At 40.3% G+C, this 10,787-nt stretch overlaps 1 protein-coding gene and 1 long non-coding RNA gene across 2 annotated transcripts; both read right to left on the bottom strand.

Annotated features, from left to right (window-relative positions):
- Nucleotides 1-1,781: 1,781 nt before the first annotated feature.
- LOC115046582 (uncharacterized) lies at nucleotides 1,782-2,888 on the bottom strand. The gene is made up of 4 exons (XR_003840937.1): nucleotides 2,852-2,888; nucleotides 2,732-2,759; nucleotides 2,480-2,502; nucleotides 1,782-2,096 (listed from the first exon to the last, which is right to left on the bottom strand). It is a non-coding gene; the product is annotated as an uncharacterized LOC115046582 (long non-coding RNA).
- A 984-nt stretch (nucleotides 2,889-3,872) lies between these two features.
- On the bottom strand, nucleotides 3,873-10,720 carry pa2g4b (proliferation-associated 2G4, b). The gene is made up of 13 exons (XM_029506227.1): nucleotides 10,543-10,720; nucleotides 7,233-7,361; nucleotides 7,048-7,153; nucleotides 6,877-6,946; nucleotides 6,669-6,761; nucleotides 6,523-6,586; nucleotides 6,352-6,430; nucleotides 6,183-6,261; nucleotides 5,972-6,105; nucleotides 5,756-5,850; nucleotides 5,148-5,275; nucleotides 4,917-4,970; nucleotides 3,873-4,835 (listed from the first exon to the last, which is right to left on the bottom strand). Exons 1-13 carry the CDS (start codon nucleotides 10,628-10,630, stop codon nucleotides 4,776-4,778), a joined length of 1,179 nt encoding a protein of 392 aa, XP_029362087.1. The 5' UTR covers nucleotides 10,631-10,720; the 3' UTR covers nucleotides 3,873-4,775.
- Nucleotides 10,721-10,787: the final 67 nt, after the last annotated feature.

The following is a 10,787-nucleotide window of genomic DNA, read 5'->3' as shown; positions in this document are numbered from 1 at the left end:
TGCTGTGACTGGTGGGGCCCTCCACTCATCGGTGTGGTCGGGGTTCTTGGGCGTTCACTCTAGATGGAGATTTTGGTTTGATAAATGATCAGAACATATACACATCTAAATAGGAAGAAAATAAAATGTGCAAAAATATATTTTTAAGAAGTACAAAGATATAAGCCAGCATTATATTCAGAACTGTAGAATGTGTCATCGGCTGATATTGCACAGGAGTATTTCACGAGAAAAATGTAAAAATATGGAAAAAAAAATGCTTCAAAACACGGGACCGTGGCAACAAAAATCCTTCATATTGAATCAGAAAGCTTCGGTTTCTCCATCGCTACTTTAAACAAGCTTTTAAAAGCTGCACCTACCTCAGAGTCAGAGAACAAGGGGACCGTGTAGCTGCCAGAAGGCAGAGGACGCATACAGGAAGCCATGATGCCACAGGTGTTTTATATAACCCCCAGCTGATGAGGGGGCGGGGCCGGGGCGGAGCTTAGCTAGTCCTGTGGGGGTGTGTTCAGAGACATACACGTTCCACACAACCTGAACAGTGTTCCGACTACACTAACGTCACTGTAATTCACCATGGTAACAGGCAGAGCTGGACAGAGTACACAACTTCACTACTTGTGTAAAAGTACAGATACTCCTTGTCAAATATTACTCCAAGTGAAAGTAGCTTCGTCAAAATATTACTTAAATAAAGGTAAAAAAGTCAAATAAAAGTATTCGCTGAAAAAAATTACTTCTGTAAAAGTATAAAAAAATACAGAAAAGAAAAGTAGCTTTATTGTTATTATACAATACACTGAGGGGATACAGACATGTTTATAGCTCAAAAACACCTTCTCAATGCTACCATGAATACCTTTAAAGAGGCTCTGACCAAATAATCATCAACTCTGCTGAAGTCTGATCAGGAGTCACTCATTTGAATCAGGAACCATCCAGGACCGGATTTGGAGACTTCTGGTCTACTCTCTCGTCTGTACATAACATATTTGATATGGACACAATAAACACAGTCTCAGACTCCGGGGGTCCAGTCTCTGCTGGTTGTGCTGTGTGTTACCTTGTGTTTCTGTCTCTGCTATTCACCTTGATTAACGGACTGTCCTGTGTGCTCCATGTCTGGTTCCTCCTCTGCCTCCTTTAATGATAGTACTTCTTGTCATAGTTACAGGATGACGGCAAAAATGGAGGAGAGAATTAGTGAGTTAGAGTCGTGGCTCCGCACTGTAGCTAGCTATAAAGCTAAGTCTCGTTTCACCTTCGCTTGACTCGTTGATGCTGGTAACCATGGTAACTGGCTGTCCGGGCTAAGAGGAGAGGAGTAGTTGAACACGTGGACTGACTTTATTCAGCTCTTTACTTCCTTCAACATCACAACACAGGACTTTTATGAGTGTCATCACACAGACTTAAAGAGATTACAGCTGGAATTACTTCTCACACCATTCACCGGAGAGGTACAAACACACTTCTCTGTAAGCGCGCGCACGCACACACCACAACATGACTACGACACACATTACCCACAAGGCCACCTCCTTAGAGGGGAATGTCTCTATGTCTAATTGTTTGTTGTGTGAGTGATGCATGTAAGTGAATTTCCCTCTGGATAAATAAAGTAGATATCTATCATATTTATAATAGTGCAGAGAACAAGTAGTGTTCCTGTGTGTATTGTGCACCCTTTGGCATTTGAGACAGTGGTCAATGTACATGCACAAAAATACTTGCATTGTACTTCCTGTTCACATCACATTCATGTTATGAAGACAAAGTCTTTTTTTTAAAACCAAAACCTTTAATCACAGTATAAACAAAAACAAATGACCAAAGTTGAGGAATTGAAAGTGGTGAGTCCAGAATGCTCCAGAAGTAAAGTCAGACATCCAGCAGGTCATGAATCAGCTCTCCAGCAATCAGCTCCTGCCTCAGAGTGATACAGATGCCACTGGCCGCAGACTTGACACAGGAAGTGATCCTGGGTCTCCAGCTGAACACATTGGTCTTGCGTGCATCAGTTGACGTCACAGCCTCAGGAGAGACCAGTTTACTTGGACCTCTGCCTCATCTTTCTCCTTTTACGCTTCAGCCTAAAGAAGTAACCACAACAACAAGTAGTTGTCTTAATTCCCGTGTGACTGCAGAGGTTCTAGAATGTTTACCAGGTTAAATCAGGCAAAAGATAGAATGCAAAAAAACTAGTTTAATATCATTTCAATTACAACTATACATTTCATTCACACATTAAGCCAAATAGACATGGCCAGCTTACATATGTTAAATAAGACAGACCCTCATAACAATAAATTTCAGAGCTCAAAGTTTGTCAATAAGTCACCTGTAGTTGACAGAATGACTTATCAAATTGACAGATTACACAATTAATGCTATTTTTCATGATTCAATTCAAATTGAAGAAACGTCACTTGTTAGGCAGACACGCACCAAAAACACGCGTTACACGCGAGCTTACCTGCGCATGCGCTTCTTTCTCCACTGTGAAAGAAAAAAAACAAAACGTTATGATTTACTATAATTAATCCCTGAACACACCCAAATACAGTTAAAACTCTGCTGAAATAAGATCAACTTTAAAAACCAGTCTTATTGGCGGAGGACAAAGATCAGATGCATGGTGGTTCAAACCGGGAACTGCTAACTAGCTAGCAAACAGTTAGCTCCTGTTAAAACTAGTTATCAGACTAGAGAGACGGTGAACACATACCTTAGCTCTCATGTCGAAGAGGGGGAGGCTGTAAACGGATGGAGAGATGTTGTAAATTAGCTCAACTGACTCCAAAATATGAAGATTGACTTGGATTGTGGCACCACAGTTCACACTTACCGATAGCCAAAGAAACCGTCTCCACGAAGGACGTCACAATTGTGCGACTTTATATTTATACAGATGTTACGTCATCCTGATTAGGCCGCTGTGACATTCGGGAAATTGAGTTGTTTTTTCACCAAATAATTCGTTTACAGAAAATGCCTGAGGTTTTTGCTGCAGCCGGCTTAAAGTACAGCAGCATCTCTGCTCCATGAACACACCGATCATATTATAAACGGAGATATTTTACACATAGACTATACATATGGGATTGTGATACATGCTGGTAGGTACATAGTTTTATGCTAAGGCCCGCCATAACTGCGCTTAATAATAATAATCATCATTGGTAGCGCATTTTTTTGACCGCAACAGGGCATGAAAACGAATTCGAATAAAAGATAAAGCCAAATTCAGTTCATCTGTAGCTTTCACACTAGTAAAGACCGCTGTTTGAGGATCTTAACACAACTGGGTGCCAGTGTAAAGAGGCTAAGACTGTTGTCATATGGTCTTATCTCAGTGTTCTTTGTGTGAATTGTAGGCTCTTAACCAGTTTTTTGGTTTTTTATAAAAAACAGTTACCACGGCTGGATTATGAGAAATTGGACCTTGAAACCAACAAACAAAAAGGCACTGAAATTTATACTGAAAGACCCAAGGCTTTATGCAATGCATTTCAATGAAGTTGTTTTGTGCATTAGACCAAACTCTTGACTTTCAGACATTAACTCACCTCATGGCAGTTTTTGGGTCTTTTGGATAATCCAAATAGCAATGACATTTATATATGCAAGTTCAACCCCAGCAATGGTAGACTCTTGGGTATGCTTGTAGTGTACCACTTTTAGGTCAGTAAGAAACTTAATGTTAGTGCTTCAACTTCTCTCTTAGAAATACATTGCTGTCATTGGGGGTTTTAAGTCACAGGCTTGGTTTCTAGTTTTTAGAAACCTCTTCAGGCTAAAATGACTCAAGAATTAGGGTTGGTTAAAGTTAAAACAAAAAAACAAAAACAAAAACAAAACCACACACATGATGTCAGGTGGCTTTTTAATGTTTCCAAAAATAGTCTCTGAAAGCAGGATTTGTTTTACAAAAGTATCCATATATTTACCAGGTATGGAATTCTTATGTAAACACAGACTGTCAAACTCAGTGGTGGCACCAGAAGACTGAATGCTGAACCCTTGGCAGAAGTTAGACCATCCATAAGTGAGGAAGGAATTTTCTTTTTTTCTCTTTTTAATCAGTTAAACTTCTCAACTGGCGTCAGTTTTAAAAATTGTTAGCCGAGTAACCTAGATGCCTAGAAATACACATGACTAGTATGCTTAAGCAAGAGCAATACAAAAGCAAAATTTATGTTGAACTCCACAGTAAACATGACTAATGATGTCATAAATTGTTTGAAAGTCATACAATACCAGGGTTCTGCCCTCAAGTTAATGCTCATTTTAAAAAGGCAAGGCTTCAAGCTTGTGACTTCAAGTTATCTAAATACCACGCTATTACAGTGACACAATATTGTGCATTCATCATCCTTGGCCGCTCCATCAAATTCATTTTATTTTCCACATCTATCACTACAACTATTGTGGGGAAAGGGAGAAAGGCTCGAGATCAGTCAAACGGCTAAAATATTCCAGTGACTTTATGTCCTTGCACAAAATATTGTCTCTTGCAGCAGGACAGTGATCACTATTGAGAGAAGTCGGCTGTCTCGGTGACAGCGAGTTTTACGAGGGATGCATGTGTGTGTGTTTTAGATGAAATGACAGAATTTAGGAGCAGCATCATCCCAGGCTGACATCAGTTATATTCGGAGGTATTCACAGCGGCTACATCCGCAATTGCCTCAGACAGCTGGGACAGAAGGATTCATGACGTCTGTTCTTTGGGTCATCAGAGGTCTGTCAGAATTTCTTGAACAGAGAATCTATTCTGCAGCTTCAGTCTCCATCGCCTGTCCTGTTGCACTCTCAACAGTCTTTGAGGCCTTAATAAGATAAAAGATTCAGGTTAGTGGAAATATTTGGATCTTGTACTTTGGTTTAGTTCATAAAACATGCCATCTCACCTTCTTTTTCTTTTTCTTCTGAGTCTTACGACTGGCTGAACTCTGGAGCAAAGCCTTTATAGAGGGGAAAGAAAAGTAATGAGAATGAGGGGCAAAAAATATAAATAAATAAAATGAAATGCTATGCTCTCATGAGGTACATCACACAATATAACCAGAGATCATGGCTATGAAAATGCAAAGCTCACAAACAACATTTACAACCCTTCTGGAAGCATCAGAAACACATACCTTCAGTTCTGGATCCTCTACCTCATGCTCAGACTTATAGAGTTCCGGCTCAAAGAGGCTGTTGGTGATTCGCAGTGGTCCATTGGCCATAAGCAGCACGGTGAACTTGAACTGGGCCACAAACTCACCTTCAATACAGAGTCGATTGAAAGTCACATATAATTATTTGAACCTCAAATGTCTCAGTTAATGGGATGAATACCTGTAATTAAGCAACTGACATTCATAGTAGCATTGAGATGAATTACACTCCAGGAAGTCCAGGTTAAACAAAGCAGAGAGCCTGGCATAAATGCTCAGTGTACACCATTACTACATAGTAATGGCGCTTCATTCATGTTGAAGCTGTCCTTGTCAACTAATCGCTTGTTTTATTTTTAAGCAAAACATTTTAGACATTTGCTTGTTCTTTTTCCTATTCATTAACACCTAAGGCATTCCTCACATGTATGGCATGTTTGAACTGGATTCAGCCAAAAGACTGTGTAGAAATTAAAAATGCCGTATTCCTGAAAAACCAATCAATACATTTGTGTTCATATTAAAGCTTTCAAGAATTTAAGCGATCCCAAAAGCAATAAAATTCACCCCTTCATTGTTCCACTCACCCTCTTTCTCATGCAGCACATTGAATGGCTGCAGCAGCTCATGTTTGGCACACTCCACCACGCCCAACCTGGCCTTGCCTTCATCCTCAAATGCCCTGAGGAGACAAGCAAAACATACACAAGAAATGATTGCATGAAAAATTAAATACAATTTAATCAAATAAAAGAATAACTTGATAGATTTAAAATATCTGACCTTAGGTCAGAAGATAATACCTCAGAGTAAATGGCATTGTATCAAAGCGTCTCTCCGTCTCACTGAAGAATGTTCGAGATGTCTTCATCTTCAAGCCATAGACCTTGTTGGGGTCTCGCTTGTAAACAGTGGTCCTCTGACCTCCATCCTTTGCCTGAATTGCGAAACAGAACATAGATTAAATCCAACCTTGTATGAAAATAATAAAATCTCTATTAAACTTAATCTCACCTTTCCCTCTCCAGTGCTGATAAGCACATCTACGGCATATACCTCATGCACCTCAAACTCAGCCTTCTCATGGTCCTTTCTATAAAACAAAGATCACCCATTGGTTAGAGAACATGATAAATAAAATAAGCTAATAATAATAATAATAATAATGTGTCTGCAAACCCACTTTTGCTGGTCCGTTGGATTTTGGATGATAGTTTTCTCCCCATCAATTACATGTTGTTTGAGCTGATGGGACAGCATACCTGTACATATTGATGTAATAAACTGAGTCAGGCATGTCAAATAATTTTCGGATCACAGAGTTTGAAGGTGCCAAATGCTTACTGTGACCCACCCTCAATAGGAGAGCACTTGTATGACTTTGCAATCTTATTCCAGGCTTCTGTGACCTGTGTGTTCTAAAGGAAGAAACATCAAATTATTATTAAACAAAGTATACAGTAATGCGATTCTTCAGTGGTCATGGCAGTAGAGTTTTACCTGGTTTCCTGGCTTGACAAGACGCAGGGCAGCTTCAGCACAGAGGTGGGCTGCTTTGATAACGTCAGCCTTCCTCCCTGTCAGTGGGTTGTCCTGAAATAAGCCCAAGAATTAAAAAAAAAAGTTAAAGCTGTTGATGCTGTGACAATCAGCTAGAGTCAGCACAACGTCATGACTATTATTCATTTGTTGAAGTAGTTTAACATACCTTGGTCACTCCAACAACAAAGCTGTGAGCCACATTTGAGATGAATCCATCAACATGTACACCCAGGTCGCTGCACAGAACAGCACAGAAAAACGTGAGCTAAAAACTGCTCATTGCTCATAATAAAGAACCATAGTGTATTAAGAATGGACTGTGCATTTAGCAACTTACACTTTGACAAGGTCCCCATCCTTCAGTATGACATCGGGGTCACTCTTCAGAGGGGAGCAATGGCATACACAGTTGTTAACCGACACACAAGTAGGAAAAGCAATACCTGAGAAAGAAAGAGAGCAAGTCAGGGAGTGCTGAGTCACAGACAGTGAAGGTGGCCAGTGAAACTCAACAAGACTCACCTTTCTTCATGTCTTTTTCCTTCTTGAAGATCTTCCCAGTCTCGGCCATGATGAAGGCATCGCCTTTTTCGCAAAGGCTGAGAACAGAGACTCCGGCAGTGGCTGCCACTACTACCGTCTTCAGAGCCTCTGCAGGAGAAGAGGGTTAGGTTAAATAATCAGGGCTTAAAGTACTCTGGCACCGTGCCGGATTGCTGGCGAGTGTTGTTGGACTGCGATTAAAAAGAGATCAGCATTAAAAAAAACAAATCTGTTGATGTGGGATATTGTCAGGTTTGAGCAGTCAGTTGAGTTCACCTATCAACAGAATGAGAGTAACGCAGCTTTCCCTTTGAACCAAACTAACATCACCAGCCAATCAGCAGCTGTGGACAGTAATGAAGTAAATTTACTTGAGTACTGTACTTAAGTACAGTTTTTGAGTATCTGTACTTTACTTGAATATTATTTTTGGGGGTACTTTTACTTCACTACATTTGAAGGACAAATATTGTACTTTTTACTCCACTAAATTTCTATTAATGCTCTCCTTACTTGCTACTTTTGTGCTTGTCTAACATTACTCACTCATTGTTTTTAATTGTTTTTGTAACACACCTCTGTGCGTGTTCCAGTTAAGAATATGGTCACAATGTATAATACTCATCCTACCTGGGATTATTTCTCTATAACCATCGGATCATTCTACATTAGCTAGCAACACTAGTATAAGCTGAGCTAGCTAAAGTGCGGAGCCACGACTCTAATTCACTAATTCTCGCCTCCATTTTGGCCGACATCCCGCATCAATGACAAGAAGTACTATCATAAAAGGAAGCAGAGGAGGAAGACTTCAGCAGAGCTTGATGACGAGCTGATCATTTGAATCAGATGTGTTGGAGCAGGGAACATCTAAAACCTGCAGGACAGTGGCCCTCTAGGACTGGAGCTGGACACCTCTGGACTGGACCAAACTCCAGAGACTAGACCGGATCCCTCCAGAGACCGGTGCTTCTAGGGCCTCTTTAACTGAAGGTATTTTTGAGCTATAAACATGTCTGTAGCAGAATCCCCTCAGTGTATTGTGTAATGACAATTAAGCTACTTTCCTGTATTTCCTGAGGTATTTTTTTATACTTTTATTTAAGTAATTTTTTAAGCAAATACTTTATATTTTGACAAAGCTACTTTTACTTGTATTGGAGTAATATGTTACAAGGAGTATCTGTACTTTTATAAAATTAGTGAAGTTGTGTACTCTGTCCACCTCAGCCAATCAGAAGTAGGGGGTGTGGTCTGGGAGAACTTGGCTAAGATCCGCAGCAGGTGACGTTGCAATCGAACTTAGGAAAAAATAGCTCTAAGTTGTCAAACTCGGGGAATTACAGCTTCCAAAATAAACAAAATGGCTGCTGCACTTATTTTTTTCTCCTCCAAGTTGGCCTGTTGCGTCAACGCTATGATATTGGAAGTCGGAAATTTCCGAGTTGTGATATAGAGTTCTGAGTTTTTGTAAACACAGCATCCAAGATGGCTTTTTTTTTTTTTCTTTTTTTTTTTAATCGAAGTCACTGAGGAAAAAAATTCAGGCTCAGGATTTTTTCTTACTAAACCCTGAAAAATCATCTGGCTTGGTCAGAAAAGAGTGAAAATACCCATTAGGACATCAAAAATGTTGTCTGTCTTGCCAAAAATCAACAGTTTTCTCTTGATCCAATGCTTCATTAATCATATTATCATTTCAGCAGTACTGTAATATAGTGGGCTACCTTTCCAATTTAAAAGAACAGGATGTCACGCTGCCCCCACTGCAGACTTTCAGAATGCTCACTGACAAAGAGTTAGTCACTTGTGGGTACTGACAGAAAATGACACTGAGCATTTCATTTGACTTCATTGACTATATGTTAAATATTTCACTAAGTGCCTGGAAAGCTTGAAAAGCACCATCGTAACAGTGAATTCAATGTCTTATTTCACTACAGTACAAAGCAAGCAGAAAATTTGTCATTTATCTTAAACACGATCGTTGACGCTGTCTGTGTTAAGCATCTTCATAAAATAGGAGAACTAACAATATAAAAGAGTGAAACAACCAATTACTATCACAACACACGAACTGAATCAGGTACTTTTTAAAGACAAACCCTGTTCAGATTAGGTAACTCTTAGAGCACAATTTAGGGTTGTTTCTTTTTTGTTTTTTCATTTCAGTTTTGGATGTTGGCGAATTCCAGTTAATCAATTAAAAATTATATAAAAGACAGGATTTTATTAGATGATGGAACTGTTCTTACACATCTACCTGACATAGATTTATTGGACAAGTTTTCATTTTATTAGGATTTTACTAAAGGCTGTTTTAACATGGCAGGACGATCAACTTCTCATCTCCAGACTTGCAGATAAATTAACGGAAATCCAAAGCCTGCGCTGATCTGAGCGAGTGGCGGGTGTGACTGTTGGCACTGATGGAGAATGCTGTGCTAGTTAAATTAAATGAAAATGAAATTAGTGTTTTCGAGAGAAGAAACTGTGCATACGATATATTTAGTACAGGGGTTAGTAAACTGTCTTGGCTCCATTGTTTTTTTTTTTTTTGTTGTTTTTTTGTTTTTTCGACAAACGTTATAACAGCTCCAACTTGTGACGCTACACATGAAGCATGTGGCCTTAGAAATGATATCTTGTTCAATATACTGGCCTCAGCCAGCTGCACTAACAGCATGTTCAGTTTATGATTCCTGAAGGTGACGGATTCGTTTTGACTGATTTGTTTATATCAATTTTTTGTAATGAATATTTACTTGTTTCGGATATAATTTAACAGAGTGCTGGGTGTGTTGACTGGTTTTGTACTTACTTTATTTAAGACGTTAAATAACAACCGTCAGGGAACTTATATCAGATTGCATCTGACTTTCGTGTCGGTTTTAGTCCACACTTCGGACAGACTGCTCAGACAGACCACACATGCTCATTCCGGTTCGTACTTGTCATTGTTATCTGTTACATTAGCAGTCAGCTAGCTAATGCTGGCTAGCTGTCGGGCGCCAAGCTAACGGCGCTAACGTGACAGCTCCAGCGACGTTAAACGAATCCAGCCGTCTGTGAGTGAAAGCTCCTGCTCATCATTCACCGAGGTCGTGTTTAACTTGTGAGAAACAGAGGCCCGCTCTCTGGGGTTGCCTGTGGCCGATACTACTACTACAGCAGCAGCACATGGCACAGCTGCTGCTGATCGGACTAGCCGGCTCTGCTAGCTAACATGAGCCGGATCCTCACACTTGTGGACGTTGGAGACCGAACGGGTCGTTAATGTTTCACTTACGATTCGCGATCTCGGCTCCCATCTTGTACTTGGTGACCACCAAGTCATCGGCGATGGTCTGCTCCTGTGCCTCGTCGTCTCCGGACATGCTGGCAGTGTGTCTGCTCACTCAGAGTAACTTTTTTTGCTCTCCCGGTGGGTGACAGTCACTCTTCGGATGGACCACGCTGCTCCCTCCACCGGCCCGCCCGACGACTTACGGCGGAGCCCGACAGATAGAGCCCGCCTGCTGCCAAGATAGTTCA

Source organism: Echeneis naucrates, chromosome 7 (genome assembly GCF_900963305.1).
Source record: "Echeneis naucrates chromosome 7, fEcheNa1.1, whole genome shotgun sequence".
Classification (NCBI taxonomy): Eukaryota; Metazoa; Chordata; class Actinopteri; order Carangiformes; family Echeneidae; genus Echeneis; species Echeneis naucrates.
Note: the sequence above shows the minus strand (reverse complement) of the source record. Positions and strands in the feature narration are given on the sequence as shown.

Bases quoted from the DNA above. Each gene is read 5' to 3' on its own strand.
- pa2g4b (XM_029506227.1), bottom strand. From the start codon at position 10,630: ATGTCCGGAGACGACGAGGCACAGGAGCAGACCATCGCCGATGACTTG. The intron at 6,947-7,047 runs GTAAGTTGCTAA...TGTTCTGTGCAG, and splicing joins GATGGGGACCTTGTCAAAGT to CGACCTGGGTGTACATGTTG. The intron at 6,762-6,876 runs GTATGTTAAACT...GGCTTATTTCAG, and splicing joins TTGTTGTTGGAGTGACCAAG to GACAACCCACTGACAGGGAG.